This window comes from Meleagris gallopavo, chromosome 5, assembly GCF_000146605.3.
Source record: "Meleagris gallopavo isolate NT-WF06-2002-E0010 breed Aviagen turkey brand Nicholas breeding stock chromosome 5, Turkey_5.1, whole genome shotgun sequence".
NCBI lineage: Eukaryota > Metazoa > Chordata > Aves > Galliformes > Phasianidae > Meleagris > Meleagris gallopavo.
The window spans coordinates 12,427,698-12,449,047 of NC_015015.2; the positions used below are offsets into that span (position 1 = coordinate 12,427,698).

Here is a 21,350-nt window from a genome sequence, read left to right on the forward strand (position 1 = left end):
TTGAAGTATTTAGTTTGGAGAAATGTTTTCATTTTTTCAAGTCTTTGTATGTGATCATGTCTGAGTTGCTTTGGCTTGTTAGGAGCGGTTAGGCATTTCAAGAAAACGATTCAAACCTCAAGTCATTTTGAGTCTGAAATTCTATGTTATACTGCTTCTGAAAAGATAAACTGTTAAGAGACATTGTGGTAAAGAGCCTAAATTGGCCTCATATCAGATTATTTGGTTTTTTGTTTGATTTTTTAAAATGCAGTTCCATCATACAAGTTATGCATCTTTTATCACCTGATTTTATACGCAGGCAAACCACTTTTATGATACACAGTGTTAGTGCATTGGTGTGGTACTGGTGCTTTTAATTTTGATTGTAATAGCAGTAGTTGTTCAGAATCTGTATCTTAATTTTTCATCTTGTTTGAATAACCCAAAATACAGATTCATTGTTGACATGGTTTTTAAAACATAAGAAAGCAGCGCAGACTTACCTGGCTTTATTTTCAAGTGATTGTAATATACAGTAAATGTGGGAAAACTCAGTGGCATGTTTTATCTCTGCTAAGAGCAAAACAGGTTGCAGAGTACTTTGTACTGTGTGTAAAACTTTTTCATTTTAAGAAGAGCTTCACAGTTTGAAAAATCCTACTATTAATTTTGTGTAAAGAATGCTGGTAGAAACACTGAGTGTCCTAGAGCTGCAGTGAACTTGAGCTATCTTTCTTAGTGAGATGTGTGTATGTTTCTAGAAATAAATGAGATTAACAGATTTTGGTTACTTTTTCAGATGTACAATTTCTGTCACGTTCTGCATGTGAATGGCGTTATGATGCCTGTGCAAGCCCATGTTTCAAAACCTGCAGGGATCCTTTGGGAAAAAACTGTCAGACAGTACCAAAGTAAGACTTTGTAAATGTAAAACTTTGTAATTTGCATAATAATAGGCGTGTGAGTAACCAAACATAGGCTCAGTACAGAAGACTGTTAATTTGGAAGATGAGGAAATGAGGAGAGAATTGAAACTGCTGTAGCAGCTACATGAAAGTGAAGTTTCTAAATGCCACCACTATTAAGTATTGTCAGAGTCTGTAATAAGTATTTGTAACTTTGAAACTGGAGAGTGCACTGATGTTAAAAAAAAAAAAAAAGTGATGTTTGTTTCAGATAGTTGTGCCCCTGTTTTTGTTGGCGTAGAATCACGAAATGTTTTAGATTGGAAGGGACTATAAAAATAATCTAGATTCAACTTTCCTACCATAGAAAGGGATACTTCCAACTAAATCAGGTTGCCTAAAGCCCCACTCACTGGCCTCGAACGCTTCAAGGAATGGAAAATCCACAGCTATTCTGGGCAACCTGTTCAATTGTCTCGCCATGCTCAACTATAGTGTTGCAACAGCCACATCTCTGCCTTTTCCCTTTGTGCACTGTGCTTTTCAGCAGGATTGAAACTTGTACTAAGTCTTGTAAAAGTGACATTTGGACTTTGGTTTGCAAAAAAAGTTTGGCATTTTTTTAAGTAATAGTGTTTACAATGTGAACTTTCATTTCACAGGCTAATTGCCAAGTTCCTGCTTTAGCTTTGATCTGTGAGAATGTATGCCGTATCAATGACATTTTGAAGGAGAACACTGAAGTGATGAGAGAAGTGAGGATGTCTGCTAAAAAAGATAGTACAAATAGTGTTTGCCTGAAATTTAATTACTTGATCAAGAAGATAGTGTTCACCTCTAAATGATATTTTTCTTTTAGAGTGGAAGGCTGCATCCCGGCATGTCCTCTCAATATGTTGTTGGATGAAGTCACTCAAAGATGCGTGTATTTTGAAGACTGTACGTTTGAAAAATTGTGTATATTATGCATGATATATTTAGCTTGTTAATGCCTGAGGTGATATTTTAGTCAAACTTTTAAATAGCGGTGCTTAAATTGGTATAACTCTGACCTTAGTCATTGCAAATCTTAAGATTTCATTGAACATGCAATTTAATTAAAATAGTTTAACTTTTCACAAATCTAACATTTTTACAATAAGGAAGATACTCTTCATAAAACATTTCAGTAACAGGAAATGTGAAGCAACTTACTGAAATTTACTTTTGAGTTCAGCACTGAATTTTCTAAGAATCATCAAGGTTTAAAAACAAGATTGAGTCCAATCACCCACCTATCACCAGTAGTTCTCTCTAAACCACATCCCTCAACATGATGTCTAAATATTACTTGGATACCTCTGGGGTCAGTGACTTCACCACCTCTCTGGGCAGCCCATTCCAGCACCTGACCACTCTTTGGGGAAAGCAGTATTTCCTAATGTCTAGTCTGAATTTCCCCTGGCACAACTTGAGGCCATTCCCTCTAGTCCTTCTCTAGTAATTACTAGAGAAGAGTCTGACCCTCAGCTCACTACAACTTCCCTTCAGGTAGTTATAGAGAGCAGTAAGGTCTCCCGTGAGCTTCCTCTTCTCCAGACTAAACAGTCCCAGCTTCCTCAGCTGCTCCCTTATAAGACTTGTGCACCAGACCCCTCACCAGTTTCAGTGCCCTTCTCTGGACACACTCCAGGGCCTCAATGTCTTTCCTGGAGTTGGGGGCCCAAAACTGAACACAGTACTCAAGGTGTGGCCTCACCAGAGCTGAGTACAGAGGGACAATTACTTCCTTGTTCCTGCTGGCAACACTATTTCTGATACAAGCCAGGATGCCATTGTCCTTGGCACCTGGGTGCACTACTGGATCATGTTCAGCTGAGCATCAACCAATTTTAGAAGCTTAAAGGTAGTTGAAAAGATCAAGTTATATAATGAATTGTTATATAATCTTTCTAGCTTCACTAGCTTTGTCTGTAATTTAGCTATGAATGTCAGACTACCATTTATTTGTCTGATTCCAGGCATTGAACCTGCAGATGGTACTTCACCTCTGCCTGCCAGCATTCAAACACCAGCAGTTTCCCACTTAACATTTAGTACAACTTTGGCAGCCATCGGTGAAGTGGTAACTTCATTTCCCTTACGTGCAACAACGGACATGAAAACAACACTTGCTTCAAAGTTGAAACTCCCTGCAACTACAGAGAAAGCTAAATTTTCAGCTATCGCATCTAATACAACACTTCTAGCCATAACTTTATCATCATATGTTTCTTCACAGCCAAGAGAAATGACACCAGCTGAGAAGATAACTACAACAGTGCCTGAGACAGCAAAATCTAATGTAAGCTTGTCTTCTCTTGTTGATGTTTCTCTGTTTCCATCTCCTGTCACTTCAGAAACCTCCACAAAAATACAGATGATCAGCAGTGGTTCCACTAAGCTTCTGAGGCCTACAGAACCTCTGATAGTAACTGCTCCACATGCAGTGTCTAGAAGCCCACAATTAGAAGGCCAACCAGTTTCTACTTTTACTGGGACACCAATTACATTTAAAACAACAGAATTGCCAGTCAAAACTAAAGTAGTGGAAATATCAGAAATAGCCACAGTGGCACTTCCCACACAGGAAGCACAAGTAAAACTAGAAGGACTTGCAACATTTACACCCTCTTCATCTGAATCAAGAACAGAAAAAACTACTGTGTATCAGCCCAAGGATTCCACATTATCACCTCTGGGTGTACGTTCATATACATCATCAGCAAACTTAACATCAACTTCAGAAATGACAAAAACAAGCATAGGCCAGTCTTCTACCACAATACCTAATGTTACAGTAACATCATTTTCTCCTGTGATCACTACTTTGTCTTTGCTAAAACCAGTGTCTTCAGAAGTGAAAAAAACAGCAGTTGCTTTAACTGAACAAAGCACTAAGACTATACTTTCACCAGCATCCATGCTGCCTTCATCATTAGGAAAGGCAATTACAGAACTTCCCATTGAAAAGGTTCACCACCTGACAGATGCTGTGGGGATACCTTTCACTACAACTCTAGGTCCAAAGACAACAACTCTGCAAACAACTTTGTTACCTTTTACAACTCAAGAAAAAGAAACTCCTGAAGTAACACCTCATGTGCAGCATACATCTAGCTCCCATTTCCTTCCATATTCACTGCATCATAGTTCTACAGTTGGAAAACCCATCAGTCTTTCTACAGGAAGGCCTTCAGGGTCAGTTCCTACTCCTGCTTCTCCAGCTTTGACTGAATTAAAAAAAACATTTAAAACTGTGTCAACTACAGCATATCCATCATACACAGTTCTAAATTCAACGGAGTTCTTGACTATGTTATACACTAAATACCCTGTCTTGCCTGAGACTACCAGAATGCCACCTTCGTTTGTTAAGGTAACTTCTGAAATAACATCACCTTTTGAATTAGAAGCAAAATCAACTGGAAAAACATTTACCGATTACAAGTCACCTCTGGTTTTAAGTACGGTGAAGAAAAGCACTTCAGTGTATTCAGGTAGCATTGCCACATCAGCAATTAAAACCTTTATCTCATCAAAAGAAACTGCTACAGTTCCTTCCATATCTACAAAAAGAGAATCAGCTCAAACAATGTCCTTCACTGGATCTCCACATACTCTCCTTAGTGCGTCTGAAACAACATTGTTACCAGCACAGCCTGATGAATCAGAAGAGGAAAGAATTACTAGCATCTCCACTACAAAGACACCTGTTTTTCCTTCTTCACCATCAAGCTCTCTAATCTCTTCAAATATTTCTCTTCCTTCACTGTCCATATATGAAAAAGAAGCATCAGTGACAGCTCTCAGTCCTGTGCATACATCCCATGCTGTACTTCCAGTAACAAAGTCTTCTCACACTTTCTCTACCTCTCAGCATCTAGAAGACCAATCAGTTTCTTCACCTTCTTTATCACAAACCTTACTGAGAGTGACAACCACACCAAAATATCCAGTACTAGAAACTAAAGTAGCTCCTACTGCATCACAGTCTACAGTTGAAAGTGTAACGGTTGTGGTAAAACCTGCTACTGCTACAGCTCAGACATCTTTTGTTCCATCAACAGGAGATAAAGTTCCAGCACAGACCACAAAGGCTGCGACTGTACCACATCTTCCTACTACGATGGCAATGGAACTTGCTCATCAGACATCTAAGCCTTCCTTGACAAGTAAAAGCAGTATCTCAATTTACCAGCATCCTGAATCAACTTTAACAAAATCCACTGATCAGCCACGAATTCTATTAAGCACAACTGAAGCTACAGTAGAATCAACTTTCTCATCCTTCTTAACTACCTCACTACCTAAAGGTATTCATCCAAATGTATTATCTATCTCATTGGACCCTACACGAGTTATTTTACCAACTGAAAAAGAGTTAATTTTAACTGATTCAGTTACACAGCCATATGTACCAAGAACTACTGTTTTGCAGTCTACAGTCCCAGCTAGAAAAACAGCTGACATTATTTTTGGAACCAGTATTCTTCCTTCCTCACCAGAATTACTTGCAACTTCCTCCTCTTCAGCAACCATTGAAAAAGATGCCTTTCCTTCTATTTCCACGGACCATGGTCTAAAATCCACATGGCAGGTCGCAGTTACTGAATCACTTGTTTCAAGTGAAGCTCCTAAAACAACTACAACTTCATCTGTTTTATTACCTGAAACAACAGAAATTCCCATCGTGATGGAAAGTGAGTCATCCGTAGGTGCCTTTTTAACACCTGCGATTTCAACAGTATCCACGTCAATGGTTAAAACTACTACAGAGAAAACTGTTGTGTTGCCAAAGCAAGTCACACTTTCAACCGCTGCCTACAGTTCCACTTTTCTAGCAACTACAGTGATTCCAGCTACTGCCCATTCATCACACGTAGCTTCAGGCTCTTCAACAATAAGAGGTACAGGGCAAAGCATTACTGCTCCATCAGCAACATCTGACAAAACAGAAACTGTAACAAAATCCACCACAACCTCGGTGAAACCCACCTATTTTTCTGTTTCTTCAAAATCAAAAGAACTTATGTTCCCTGATACGGAAAAATCAGAAGAGCTGGATGTCCAACCTGTCCACGCTCAAGATGTTGCCATTACCTCAGAAATACCTCAGAAATTTTATTCTCCATATTTCACAAACACAACTGCAGCTCCTTCTAATGTAAGTGTATTGATACCATTCACCATACATTCATCCTCTGAAACAAAACCTTTTTCTTCTGTAGCTGCTGCATCATTGGCCACTCAAACTTCCAAGCATGGAATAACATCTGAAGTACAAACACCTTCAGAGAGTTTGCTCTTAATGATATCTGACTACCCAAATGATACTACAGCTCCATCAGTTTCCTCCTTTGCCTATTTATCTACCAAACCACTTTATGGTTTGCCTACAACAATTGCTGATGGATTGGCGACAGCTGAAGCCATGCCAGGAGTCATGCAGCCAGCTTCAGTGCTGCCTACAGAAACAGCAGCTCTCCAAACCTGTACAGTGAGTAACGTTATAACATTATTGCATTTGGTTTTGAATAAATCCAGGTTACTTTTATATGCTGATAAAACCATCATGTGTGAGGCATACTTTGATCCTCACGATTTAAATGTTTGCATTAAGGAGGGCTATTTGTTATTTTTACAGTTGTATCTGTAAGTCTGAACAACTTTAATTGTGCATGATGATTTTCATAAGGGTTACAATTCACTGTGTTTTGAACCTCGGTTTTCTGAGTGTGACTGTTACAGGAATGTTTGGGATTGTTTTGGTAAAATGCAATGCTTCATGTAGTTCACGTACTTTGTATATCATGTAGCCTTCCTGTCCATACATCCATGTTACTTTCTTCTCAAATTCTTTTAATTAAAAGTAAACAAACAAAAATGTTCTGTACTTTACAGCAGGACAGAATTTTAAACTATCCTCAGAACGGTCAGATTTTCAATGATTCTCTTTGCTTAAATCTTCCACCATTGTTGTCATGAGGATTTATAAGTATTTGGTGCCTGAAGGATGTGAGCCTCTTTTATGAGCAAATACTATTGTGTTATTGTATTGTGTATTGTATTGTAATACTATTGTATTATTGTGATATTACTTGTGTCTTTTAAATATGTCTTAGCCACTCACAGAGAATGAGTGCATAAAATACATTTGCTTGGATGGACAACTGATTCAAGTTAATAAGTCGCAGAACTGCCCATACAATGCAACTCAACCTAGCTGTGGAATTTTAGGATACGCTGTTCAGATAAATGGGGACAAATGCTGTCCAAAGTGGGAATGTGCATGTAAGTTTTAATTATTTGGTTCTTTTGAAGTGAATTTGAGTAACAATTTAATATATGTTTAAGAAGGTAAAGCTCCTATAACCATGGTGAAGAAAAGAAAGATCTATATTGTACAGATTGTTGTTTAATTAAATTTATAATTCTAGTTCTGCATCTAGTTAAGTGAAATGAGAATGCTCCTTTAGTGTAGGATAAATATCTTAACTAGCTTCTGGTAACATCAGCAGACTTGTTTAGGTCTGACTTAGACCTGTCTTCTGTTTAATCAGATGAGATACAGTGGATATAGACAGTGGATTTTATGGGATATCTTGTATTTACTTCAGGGTGAGAAGTTAATTGTTAACAATTCATGGACTCTAGCAGCATAGCTGTACTATAGTCACTCCTACCAATTATGCAGAATTAGGCAGGATGAATCCTAACCTCAAAGAAAATTAAATTTAGTCCATAATGGCAAAATAGTCGTGGAGAGATGAGCAATGTAAATTTCCACTTTTCAACTCCAGTCTCTAAAACAGACCAGTATGACTGGAAAGAAGAGAACTTGAAACAAGATCTCCCTCCTTATGAACAAGACTGGAGAGAAACTAAAGATCTGGCATGGTTCACTGTCATCTGTGTTTTTGCTGGTTTAGGGTTTGTGAAAGTTATAAATTTATGCTGCTAAAAATTGTATGAATAGCAGAGCACTGTGGATTGTCCCTTGGACTATGTAGAATTTGACTATGCTGTCCATTTACAGGGATGCAATAGTAATAAAATACATGTGAAAATGTGCTAAATATCTGAAACTGTACAGCAAAGAAGTTGGTCTTAGTTAGTTCATTGCTATATCTTCATATTTTGTTACATTTACAGAAACTCTAAAATAAGTGAGCATTTTATTTATTTATTTATTTTTTAGGTCGTTGCACAATTTTTTCTGATCTGAGTGTTGTAACATATGATGGAAATCGTTTGGCTTTATTCAAAGAAGCATCATACATTGTTAGTCAAACTCAAGATGAAACTATAGCCATCCATGTCCTTGATTGTAGAACGGTAATTATCATTTATCAACTAACAAAGGATGTTGAGTATTGTTAATAAGATGCATCTTGGGAATGATTCCTCTAATGTGCATCCTTTTCAATAAAACTACTAGTATGTAATTGTGATAAATTATTCACTCCTTTGCAATGTCTGTGAATTATACTTGCACTTTTCAGCATTTAAGAGTTGGGTAGAGTTTTTTCAGAAGCAGCTGAAAGGTAGGAGGCAGATTCATATTACCTTATTTTATGTGTAGAATAGACAATGTTGTGAGAGAGTAAGTGGATGATGTTTATTAGTCACTTTTGTGAGTACCAAATGTAAAAAGTATTGATGTAGAGTGCTATTTTTTTGTGTATCTAGGTTTACTCAACTTTACTGCACTAAAGAGGATATATACAGCACTAGAAAGAACTTTCCAAAGCAGCATTCACTCTCTTTGCATTTCATCAAGCTATACCTTGCAGAGTGAGGATTCACACACCAGAATCCCCTGTATTCATTCAGCACTAAATTGGTTTCAAGGCCAGTACAGTATATAAATGCACCACTTTTCCATATTTTCATATGGAAAATTTACTGGAATGACCAATTTTGAGAGCCCTAAAAGAATGTAGTATTGTTATACTAAATTAGACTACCTTGCACATTACAGGTTTCAGACAGACACAAGTATTTGCTATTTCAGAGAGGAAAGAAAAACAGTACGGGAAGCAATTACAGAATATCCTATCCTGATGGATAGTATAGAGGTTGGCTTTATGTTGTGAAGAGTTAATTGCTCACGAGCATTTACATAATTCTTTTTAACTTCAGTTTCTTCTATGAAAGCTAGGTGATTCTGATGTCCATGTAGATGTTCATCTCAAAAGTTGGTCATGAATAGTATCTTATGAAAGTTAATTTCAGAAGCTCAGTATGATTGAAAGGAGAAAGCAGATCTGTTTCCGACTTTCAGAATTTTTGTTTTCCAATAGTATTAAATACTATTTCATCCTTTGTTTGGAACCTTGAATCTCAACATGTGCAGGTATTTCTGATTCATTTCTTCTTTAAGATTCATTTGTCATATAAATTCACCAGTCCTTGTCCCATTTCTGCTCACTTTGGCTATGTAGTTCTTATTTTTCACTGTCCAAACAGATATTCTCCTGTATCTTTTCTTTTCCAAAATGAAAGAAATAAGAGGTGATACAACGCAGTTCATGAATGCAATAATATTATGTTTGTATATTTTGCAAGAATGCTATCTGTTAACCTCATAGACTGGACTTGAAAGTACAGTAATCAGCAACTTCCCTCTTTTCAAAATATGTGCAAACGATCCTCAATGTCTCAGTATCTAAAAATATTAGACAGCTAATGTATACATTTTTATATGTTACAACTATGGTTAATAAATTTTTGCTTTCTCCACAGAATAATTCAAATTCCACTTCCTTGTGCCTGGCAATGTTGAATTTAACCTATGTATCAAACCAAATTATTATCAATCGTTTAAGTAGAAAAGTGAGTATTTTGAGGCTTTATTTTCCTCTGCAATGTAGATAGCATCTTACTTCTGTAATCATCAGCTGCCTTCTCGTGTGTGTACTGAAGATCAGAATAGGGCATGACAGGAAATATATTTAATTGTTACTACTTTGGAGTTTAAAACTGCTGGTAAATTCAGAGTCAAATTATGATAAAAGGACAGTTAATGAGGTAAGTCACAAAGCAAGGTATTTAAATGGAGATGAGCCTGACTTCTTTTGAAATTAGTTATGAGTTATATTCCTACGCTGTTGAAAATCCAGCCATAGTTCTTCTGCAGCATTTGGTGCCTGACATTTAAAATCTTCTCCATGTGTGTTTTAGATAACAGTAAATTCAAGATTTGCTTGGCCTACTGTTAGAAAATATGGATACAAAGTAGAGGATTCAGGCTTCATGTATGCAGTTGAGACCCCAACAAAAATCAAAATTCAGTGGTTTCACAACACGGGTGTGATGATTATAGAGTTTAATACTACTAGAGAACCAAAAGCTTTGGGACTATGTGGTAAGTATGGAAAACTGCAAAATTAAAGACATTCAGATGCTTTTCTAGGAAGGCACATTTTCCTAACTGTATCTTTTGCTGGATATTGCTTAAAAGAGTTATTGTAGATTACTGCAAATTTTTTAGGTACTATTAACATGAAATGATTCATAATTTTGGTAGTTGTTGACATTAAAGCTTGATACCTGTCAGTGTAATCACTTTTTAATGACAGTTCTGCCTTTAAATGTAGCCTGTTTGAATCACAAGCATGATTGCTGTAACCAAACCCAAATAAGTCAAGCATAAATCTATAATGTCAAATAAGGTCATTTAAAGATTTAGTGTTTGCTATCCATCTGATAGGAAGTGATATGTGCTATTTTCAGTATCTAAAGGTCAGAATTCACAGGAACTGTTAACTTGAGATAAGCTATTTTAGTTTATCTGTTAGAAGAAATAGTTTAGAAGGAATTTTTGTAATTGTAATGGGTTAAATAACCCTAATACTGCACTGTCTCAAGTCTGGTGAATCATCTTGTATAGTTACTTTCTCTTTTAACTTTTTTGAACTTGAATAATTTAACAGAGCAGTAGCTTTTGTAAGCATGTTTTTCTGTTGTTCTAAATCTTTACTGTGACACCTGAATCTGTAAATTTATCTGCTGTAATTTGTAGCTGGAAAACAAGGTTACAGAGTTCATAATTACAGTGGAAATCTTGCCAGTTTCAGAAAGGGCAAATGCCTGTAGCTCAATATCAAATACCAGTGATAGCTTGGTTGAGTTCCAAGTCCTGCAGACAGTAATGTGCTTCTTGTAAAGGAAGAGAGCTTAAATTTATTGCCATTTTGAAATTGGATTATTATCTGTAATTGCTTCTGTCTTTTTTAACATCATTCTTATTCTATGTGGCTGTTATTGTAATTAGATCAAACAGAAACAAGAATGTAAAGATCATATTTTTCAGTACGTCTGATTCAAGCTATTCTTCAAAGTCTGTTTTGCCTTTACGTATTTGATTATTGTAATAGGGAGAATTAGAGACATTACATTCCTGGTATATGTGGCCCATTAACAAGGTAACAGCATACCTCTCTGGCTTCTTTGGAGAATGTGCTGTATTTTTCTAGTATTCATCTCTAATTAGGATTCTCTGCTTAAATCTGCGCAGTGCTGTCCACTGGGACTCACCAGAACCTGCTTTAAGTGAGGTGGTTGCTCTGCACCTTTTCAGGGTAAATTAATCTATCTGAAGCTCCCGTGCTTGCTGTGTTACTCTGCTTCTTGTATTTGAGTTTTCTCAGAATGTCTTTAGGCTGCAGTATTCATATATCCCAGTTTCTCAGCTTCGTAGAAATGAAGGCACCATTACAGTTTTGTAGTATCAAGAATCACTTGGAAGAGTCTTTTTCTGACAGCAGTGTATTTTATAGTGACTGGATCAGGCAAAGATGGCAATTGGTGAAGAGCTGGTGTGGGAGATGGGGGATGTCACAAGGGACCAAGAGATTTCTCTGTAGTAACACTGGTGGAACAGAGTGCAAGTGTGTCAGTGATGTAGGTGCAGCCAGATCCAGCCAAGCCAAATGCAAAATTTAGTTTTGCTGTGTTAAATCTTGTCAGTGTACAAGAAAGGTGGAAAAAGATAAGTCACACATGGTAGTAATCCCTTTAAGCCAAGTAATTCCTCTTTGTGCTGTATAAGCTCACAACTTCAAAACATTCCAGCAGAAACATTTTTGGTTGATTAATATTTACAGCTCCAAAGGCTATTTTACTCTCAGAATGATTACTATTCTCCTTGATTGTCAGTGGCTTGCTCGTAATGCAAAATGCTCAAGCAGACCCATAATTATTGAAAAGATATCCTTAGAATTGCCATGAAAGTCTGCAGAAATATCAGAAGAATGCTTTCCAGAAGTCAATTACAAAATTATGAGCAATTGGGATGAGGAATAAAGAATGGGAGACTGATCTGTTATTCAGTTTTTGTGTAACTATTGGCTCTCAAAGATAAAGTATCAGCAAGATACTCTTGTAATACGTGGATGTTCCGTGTTGACCAAATCACTCTCTCTGTGTTAGGATTCTTGCTTCATTCCATAGTCTTTTGAAATTGCCAACTATCTTAATGTAAACAAAACCAAAATGTGATGCTGCCTTGTGTGAATCAAATACAGACAAGATTGCTTTCTTCTTGCTGCTATTATAAATGTTAGGCTGGAAGTGGCAAAAGTTACACTTTTAAGTTAGCTCTTATGCACAACACTGTCCAGAAGTGTAAGCAGAAGAGAGTATTAAATTTTTGAACTGAAATTCTCAATCTTAATTGGAATTTAACGAGAATTGCCTTTTCTGATAACATTTTTCATTTGTTGCTATACATGGTTATGCTTTGTAACCTTCTTTTATCTTTTTATTTCTTTTTTAACATGTATATTTTTTGTGCTCGTGCAACTGAGTGGTAAAGGTTGTGTGCCATTGCTGGGATCTCTGAACCTCTCTGACATGTGAAAGATCTTGTTTCATGCATGTGCAATTCACAGATGTATCTTCACTTTCACTTTGTGTCATTTATTTGCAGTTTGTGTATGTTGATCCTACTAGACTTTCCACATCTGTTGTGTTTTATGAGACTGTACATCTTTTGAAAGTTCCTTACTTATTGTAAGTTTCCTAAAGGAGCTTACTCTTTGAATGAGGTATTTCAAACGTACGTCAGAATAAACATTTGCAGCATTAACCAGCTTTTTCTTCTGTTCATACATAGGTTTTTGTGATAGAAGCTTGGAAAATGACCTGATGCTACCCAACATGACAGTGTTAAGCAAAAGTGATGCTCCATCAACATTTATAGACAGCTGGCAAGTGCCAGACACATTAAAGTATGTTGGAGAAGACAGGCATCAGGAAACTAATTGTTCAGTCATGGACTGCTCAGAGTGCTTAAGACTGGTGTTGAACCAGACCTTCAGCAGCTGTCATCCTTATGTATGTTAACTATTTTGGAAGCTTACATTTTGGGAGAGATGCAGTTCTGATATACTTTTGTGTTCTTGATAATTTAATTAATGTGGAACTACATGTAACCACATCTGTGGAAAGAGATACATACTTTTCTGTATCTACAGTTGCAAGATAAAAAGAATTAAGAGAGCAGCAGCTTGGTAGGAGAGTTGCAGTAAGCAGCTGACGATTTCAGAATTCCTAATAAATCTCTATTAGTTTTGGTAATAGCATCTAATTTATAAATCAGTCCCAGAAAATTCACTTGGACCAACAGGATGTACAGCAAAGTAAAATAAAGTAATTTTAGTACTTCGCTCTTATTTAAACATTCAGTAATTTAACCAATTCCAAATCACATTAGATAATGTAAGGGCCTGAATTCTCAAAGGCTGTAGAGAGTAGGAGCTCCAGCTTAGAGTGATGAGAGGGTAGAACAGATCCTTTATAGCAAACTTACAGCAAAAAATAAAGTGTAAAAAGAAAATATTTATTTGTGTTCACACAAGTACTTGTATCACTTCAACTTCTGTATATTGTTGAGTTTGGTGAACAGGACGCCAAAAGCAGACAAAAGCATAGAGGAAGGAAGAATAAAGTTCAGTCTCACTTTTTTGCATTCATGCTCAGGAAACCTTACTTTTAAATACCAGTAGACTCTCTTTGTAGACCAATAAAGGCTAGTGATCTCTTTTTTTTTACTGTCTGCCAAGAACTTTTTACTTTGTTTGTAGCTGATATTTAAAAAGTTCAATCTTTTTTGCTGCGTACCAGAGTCTCTATGAAAATATGTTTTTCATTTTTTTCCTTTTTAGGTTCCACCTGAGATATTCTGTGATATCTGGGTTCAAGATACTGAGTACATTCAAAACCCATGTGTCTCACTAGCTGCCTATGTGGCAATGTGCAACAAATTTAATATCTGTATAGAATGGAGGAGCAACGATTACTGCCGTAAGTATTCCGCATGTATGTGTACCTCTAGTGTTTGCTGAGACAAAACCAACCTAGTAATAAGAGTTAGCGTAAATTGAAACTATCTGTGCTCCCTGAGTTCTCAGATACTGTGGAAGTTATTATTGAGGTGATAAATTCAGCAGCTTCTATCATATAATTCAAAGTAGCATGTAGAAGGAATCATGCTCATTATGCCCATTTCACAGATGGAAAAGTTAAGCTGAAGAGACTTGCTCAGTGGCCTATCTCTGGCTTGTAATGTATTTAATTGTGGAAATTGAATCCTCTTCCATGCAGTGTTCATTTCTCCTAGTCGCTATTCATTAATAAAGTCAAAACACAAGAGAATTGATTTTGAAAAGGAGGAAGCCACAGAAACTTCACTGGTATTTTGAGCTGGCACTTTGAGTCTGCTTGATGCTGCTCCAGAAGGCTGCATCTTGACTGGAGAAAGTACTGTAGTAACCAGGAACCTTTGTGATTAAACAGAAAGTAGGGAGTAAAACCCTAAGAGCTTGTGGATCCTGTGAGAATCTATTTCCCAAAGGCCAAATGGAATCTGTAGTTGTCAGTGATTCCCTAGGAAAAGTTGTATGCAGTGATAACCCAGAGAGGTCTGCAGTTTCAGTACTCGGAAAGGGAAAGACCTGTTGGTCAACTGTGATCACCAGATCATACAATTGATTGTGCATAGAAATCATAAGAGCTGCCTTGTTAAAAGTGATTTCAGGTGAATATCTGCATACAGGCTTCATGTGGACGTGTCATAATAAGCTGCAAGTTAAACCAGTAGTCATAGAGTCTAAAGCTTAAAAATGGTCAGATTTAAAACAAAACAAAAAAAAAAACAAAACAACAACAGTCCAGCCTCTTCACCTCTTCGGTTTTCTGGTTTTTACTAGCAAACACCACTTTAAAAAGATACCTTACAAAATATATCTGTATATACAGTTAAGTACTGCGCCCACTGTGAGGGAGCACATACTCTTACTTTTATACCACAGTGACCTCTGGTGGTGCATGCCCACAAAGGAAGAACCATCAAGTCACATTTGGATTTTGTGGTTACTGTGCGTCGATGTGCTGTGGACTGATTTTCAAAAGCCCAAGCTTTTCTATTTACAGGGCTGTACTAAGTATTTCCTGTGGGCATTACTGTCATTTATAGCAGGGGGGAACGGAACAGAATTGACCTCCACTTTAATATATAAACTGTAATCTTCTTTACTATTGAGCAGGTAGTCGCCTGTGTGAACTGAACATTGTCTCATTTACCATTGTTCCAGATTGTGTTACTGGGTGACTTACATATCCATACAAGATAAGGATCCTATTGGCTGTTCATAGAACCATATTGTTGGCATTTGTAGTCATTTTCTTTTCGTCATATTTATGTAGCTTGTATACAACTGGCATTTAAACACTACTTCGAACCAATGAAGTATCGTAGTAAATCCTCAAAAAGTTATTCTGACATATACTCATTAGATTCCAAAGAATTTACATTAAAATTATAATGAATGTTAAATTTAATTCTGTTGAATGACTTTAAAATAACAAACCTCATCCATGAGAGTAATTTATGTGGATGTCTGCTAAGTATAATCATGAATTCATACCATTTTTTATTATTCAGTGTAAAACAATGCTGAACTGGACTTTACATTTACCTTTTTTAGTAATAGACTAGGCTTTGTGCTTTAGCAATCACTGTTTTCTTTGGCCACTGCAAAGTACTTTGAATGTTTAAAAACACTTTATTACCAATCTTAGGCAGATCAAAGTCTAAGAAAAATGAAGTAGAAGTGCTTGCAAAATATTACTATGTTTGAATTCATGAAGAAGGTCTGCATCAGTGTTTTAGGTTAACAGATCCTACTGAGTTGACAAACTTCACAATCTGACAAGGAGGCAACAGTGTCTTCCTTTAGGTAGTACATGCTCATGTGACTACATCTTCAGATGAGTGATTTCTTTCCTTTCTAGCCTTTGCCTGCTCTGAAAACTTCTCCTATCAGGCATGTATAGCTGCCTGTGAGGTTGCAGAGAGTTGTCAGAATAACGAGGTTGCTGCTTTGGACTCAGACACCTGCTTGGTGTTGACAGAAGGCTGTGTCTGTGCTGGAGGGACCATCCTTCACCGAGCTCACAATGCTGTCTGTATTCCTGAAGAAAAATGTGGTATGTTTTGATGTGATTTTCTTCTTTATTATCTACAAGCTGAGGTCAGATTCTTCACAATTAATAAATTCATACCTGGCCTGATGTTGTGAAGGTTTTGCATATGTTATTCAGTTGAGGATTCAGGAGTTTCAGTAAATATTAGCTTTACAGTTGAGAAAGTATTAAGTGTCCTTGTGACACAGCATTTTGCTTACTTTTCTGAGCTGAAAGATGCTCTTCAAAATGGTTGCTTTTGCTTATGTGCTCCATTATTGGAAGTATGTTAGTCTTAGCCCCCTTTTCACCTAGCCTTTTGCCAAGGAGTCCAACTATTGATATTAAGTGGCAATCAAAAGCTTTGCAACAGTTAATTATATGATTTGAATCATTTATGTCTTTTGTTCTTTTTGTGTTCATTTATATTTATTCTCTTTACAATTCTGCTTGGAGACACCATATTGTGGACAAATACTTAACACTAATCTTAAAGATGCCATTTATTACAAATAAAATTGCATAAAGCACTGTAATTAATAATAGCTTTGTCATATGTGAAATACAAAAGCAAGTTATTTTCAGATCACAACTTGAAAAACAAAGGATTGAATTGGAATCTTAAGTACCTAGCTTTGCATGGGAGGTACAAAGCAAAGTGTAGGCCCTGATCCTCAAGAGGATATTGATTGCCTCGCGTTCCCACACAAACTTGGTCTCAGACTGTCTCCTCTTTAACTTTTTTGTGGTGTAATGTGTGATATCCTAAAAGCTCCCCATACCTGCTGTGGAAGAAAATGGTAATCAAAATTGGAAATAAAGAGGAATTACTTCAGTTTTCTGTTGTTCTCATTGTCTAGCTTGTACAGACAGCTCAGGAGCACCTCATGCAGTAGGTGACATCTGGAAAACATCTTTGAGTGGATGCTGCATGGAAAAATGTGTTGACACTGAGACTGTTATTCCAGTGGAGTACAGCTGTTCCGATAGCCACAATTTTGACTGTCAGCGATTTGCAGAAGTGGTCTTGCTTGTTCCTGATGATCAGACATGTTGTCCTCAGAAGATCTGTAGTAAGTATTCTTTAATGGTTATGATTAATGCTCACTGAAATACATAGATAATCTTTCCTGTGGTTTGTTGTCCTAATACTCACCTTATTTTTGAAGTGAATAGTAATTATCTGAATTTGTAAGTTGTGAAGAAAACTGTGAAAACTTTATATCATTGACTCAGAATCTAGTGGGATTTATCAGAGAGGTAGGAGGAGGGGACAAATTTTAAAAGAATTAAATAGCTCTGTGATTATTTGGTATGCATATATTTATCTCAGCAGTACAGTCTAGTGATACACTTTTAACATCCAAATACAAATCAGTGATGTAAGTAATGACTAAAAAAAAAAAAGATCAGATGATTTTGTATGTGCTTTACAAATTCAGCAGTAAAAAAGGATATAAAAGCTTTTGTTCATATTTAGGTTAGAAAATTCATATTGAAAACAAGTTGCAAGGGGTTTTGCTCTTTTTGCCGTCTGGGTTGATATAGTTGTCATGAATTTTTCACTGGAATTGCAGTTTTTAAGTGGAATTTCCAAGACAATTCAACTGTAGTTTGATTTTGCCTCAAGAGAGTGAGGCTCAACAATTCTGAACATAGTCTGAGGGGTTTTTGCTAATTTGTTGTGGTTACTCAGAGATATGTGTTATCAGACTGCAAATACTGCTTGCCACTACTCCATTTATAAATGCATAAAGTAGTTTAGATGTTCTGTTTGTTTGTTTTTTTTTTTTCCCTTTATGAAATAGTTTGTAATCAGAGCCTATGTGAACCCCTAATCCCAGAGTGTAATGGCTTGGAAAAACTGGTCACTTACTACAATGAAGAATCCTGTTGTCCCAACTACGTTTGCGGTAGGTGACAGTCAACTAAGATCAACTTTTAAGCAAAAAGGAACTTAGAATAGAAACCATTTTAAAAATGTCAGTTTACAAAATTTTCTTTCATCTAAAAACTCATGGTTGGAATATGCCTCAGTTGGTGCAGACATAATGGAGTCCTGTGTTCCAGGATCAGGCAAGAATGTGTACATCGCTCTGTCATAGAGAGTTCCATAGTATTTCAGTTCTCTCTGATTTCTTACTGATGTAGCATTACAAAACGGGAATGATGTATTTCACATAAATAAATCTGTTGTGCTTGTTTCAGAATGTGATCCAGCAAAATGTGAACCAATGGAGCACATGCCAAGCTGTCAAGAGGATCAAACACTTATTGCTGCTCGAGTGGAGAGTACATGCTGCATATCCTATATATGTGGTATGGAATCCTGGCTGGTTCAATCTCTAAGAGTTTTCATGCATGCAGTGATAGCTGTTAAAACTTAGCAGTTAAGATTACTCGTACTTTCTTGAGCTCTTCCAGCATAGTAAAGCTTGAAAGTGGTTAAGGAAATGGGTATTAAGTTTATAGGACATAGGTAATGACAACTACCATCAAGAGTCATAGAGTGGCTTTGTGTAGCTGAATAGTATTTTTAGGTCAAGTAGAGGATTGATGGTGTATTACATGAATGAATGATTTGCCTTTGATCTTGGCCTTTGAGAGAGACTGACCAAGTATAGTATGCCACTGTGGTTGTTTGATTGTTTTCTCTAAAGACTGAAGTTATATATGCTATGGCTCTCTGTATCCTGTTGTATCATCTATGGCCTATTTTAACTTGATGGCAAATATCCTATATAGGAGTATTATGCAGATTTGTTCAGTTTTCTTGGGATTTGGTCCCTACTAACTTGATATAGTAATAAAATTGCACTTTCGGTATCAATTTAGAAGTTCAATTTGCTATCAAGTAGTTGTTTTCGTTACGATATTAAGTTTATAATATATATCCCATATGTTTCTCTTGAATGGGTTCTGTTTTTGAACATAGATTTCTGTGAATCACAGACTGATTCATCTTGATTAGCATTTCCATGTGCAAAGTTTGAACCTTAAAAGAGAACAAGTGAAGTCTGAAATACACTTTTGTCATTTACAGTATTCAGGAAGCACTTTGAACATGTGACAGTAGTGTTCTACCTTTGACTTTTTTGTCTATCCATGCAACATCCTTCTGTTTCTTTTTTTGATATAATGAATCTTTGAACTGGTATTTACACTGAATATATCGACTGTGATTTTGCTGCGTGTTTAAGTGGGAGGATAAAACCAGCATCACTTGTAATTGCCTTTAATTGAGGATCAAAGATACTGTATTTCTAGCAGAGGAAGCATTTCTGAAAACAGGTCTTGGTTGGAGAGAAAAACCAGGAAAATTTTTCACAACAAAAAGTGTGGAGAGAAAGTCCTGTACATTATGATCTGACACAATTACTATATTCATTATTTTTTTTAAGCAGACTACAAAGAAAAGGCAAGCTGCTCTGAAAATTAGCATCTTCTGTATGGAAGGAACAACTTTACAGTACATCTGTTCTTTTTAATGTGTCTGTGAGGAACTTAATGGGCGTGTGTTTCCTAGGCAGTGATAAAATTTCTTCCTATGTTTTAGATTTAAATAATTGTGTTTTTTTTTTTTTCTAAGCATGTGGGGCTTGCTCTGATGAAATACCCAAATGTCAAGAAGGAGAAGTTCTTATTGTGAATGACAACACTACAGAAAGGTGTTGCCCTACCTACCAGTGTAGTAAGTTTGACTTGATTTTGTTATTTTAGGTAATAGAGAACATGGTAACTTCTGTAGTGTGGATGTTCACTGCCAAAAAAAAAAGGTGGATTAGAGATGCAGCTTCATTGTGCATATGAGCAAGCAATCATCTGTTTACTCTTTTAAAACTTCATAATCTGAATATCTATATCATGGAGACAAACTTCTTACCCCAATTTCTGGAAATATTTTATGTTGGCTAATTTTATTAAATATTTATTTGGCTGTGTTAAATATTCGTTTAGGATAGCTGTGCTTCACACTACTATGACCTGATGGCTATCACATTTCAATCATCAGTCTATTCAAGTAACATGTTTTCTAAAGATATTAATTAAATAGGCCATTTAGTATCTCTTGATTTATATTTCTACTCATCAAAATATGACAACCTTGTTTTTACTGGACTTTCTTTTCTTTAATTTTAGTTTGTGAAATACATCGTTGTCCTGAATTCAAATGCATGCTAGGCATGTCTTTGGTGGAGGTATGGAGCCCAGAGAAGTGCTGCCCCTTTCGGACATGTGGTAAAATGACTAATTTTCATTTCAGTTTCTTTAGACAATAAAATACAAGAGCTTTGGCAACTTGTATTTAAGTCTAAAACTTTACTAAATACATGAGCAAATGATGATGTGATGTGCATACAAGCCAGTTCTATAAGGGTGACTTACTCATGAACAGATGAGATTGTAAATCATCTCATGGTAAAGAGCTTGAATCTGCCTGGTTTGTTTTTTTCTTGCTTCATGAGGATGATAGCATACTGTACAATTTGTACATCCAAAATGGGTGACTTCCCATCTTGGCAATTTCTTAAAAGTTAGTAATTTATTTATGGCTTAAAAAAAAGGGTGAAGTGTTCATGGGTCAGGAATTTGCCAGTTTACAAGGGTGGCAGTGCAACTGTTTATTACGCCCTAGACACAATTCTCCATTGCTTTGTATTGTTTATGAGGACTCTCAACACTGCAAGGGAGCAAGAGGCTACAATGATCATGTTTTTATCAACATATTCAGACAGACTGTAGATGATAAAGCATTCAATTTTTTTCTAAATGGCTAAAGGTGTTTGCAGAAACTGGAATTCATTTTTATGATGGATCAGCAACCAGACATAATTCTGGACTCCCCAAGTTATGTATTTCAAATAGCTGCAAAGCCTCTTCAGTGATGACTCAAAAAAGTGGAGCTTCTGTTTTCTCTGATGCTCTGTTTAGAAGAAATGGCATATAGCTTTTTAAACCATTGTTTCTGTAATT

The 21,350-nt window shown here is 36.4% G+C and overlaps 1 protein-coding gene across 1 annotated transcript in view; it reads left to right on the top strand.

The window, feature by feature from the left end:
• LOC100548900 (otogelin-like) overlaps positions 1-21,350 on the top strand; it is a 36,866-nt gene that overhangs the window by 1,456 nt on the left and 14,060 nt on the right. Inside the window, exons 2-16 of the mRNA XM_010711107.2 lie at positions 782-893; positions 1,747-1,826; positions 2,888-6,405; positions 7,031-7,199; positions 8,107-8,243; positions 9,654-9,743; positions 10,092-10,275; positions 13,027-13,247; positions 14,078-14,216; positions 16,206-16,400; positions 17,237-17,449; positions 18,185-18,289; positions 18,585-18,695; positions 19,966-20,067; positions 20,517-20,615. Of these exons, the coding sequence (XP_010709409.1) occupies positions 782-893; positions 1,747-1,826; positions 2,888-6,405; positions 7,031-7,199; positions 8,107-8,243; positions 9,654-9,743; positions 10,092-10,275; positions 13,027-13,247; positions 14,078-14,216; positions 16,206-16,400; positions 17,237-17,449; positions 18,185-18,289; positions 18,585-18,695; positions 19,966-20,067; positions 20,517-20,615 (5,475 nt within the window). The remainder of the gene's footprint in view (positions 1-781; positions 894-1,746; positions 1,827-2,887; positions 6,406-7,030; positions 7,200-8,106; positions 8,244-9,653; positions 9,744-10,091; positions 10,276-13,026; positions 13,248-14,077; positions 14,217-16,205; positions 16,401-17,236; positions 17,450-18,184; positions 18,290-18,584; positions 18,696-19,965; positions 20,068-20,516; positions 20,616-21,350) is intronic.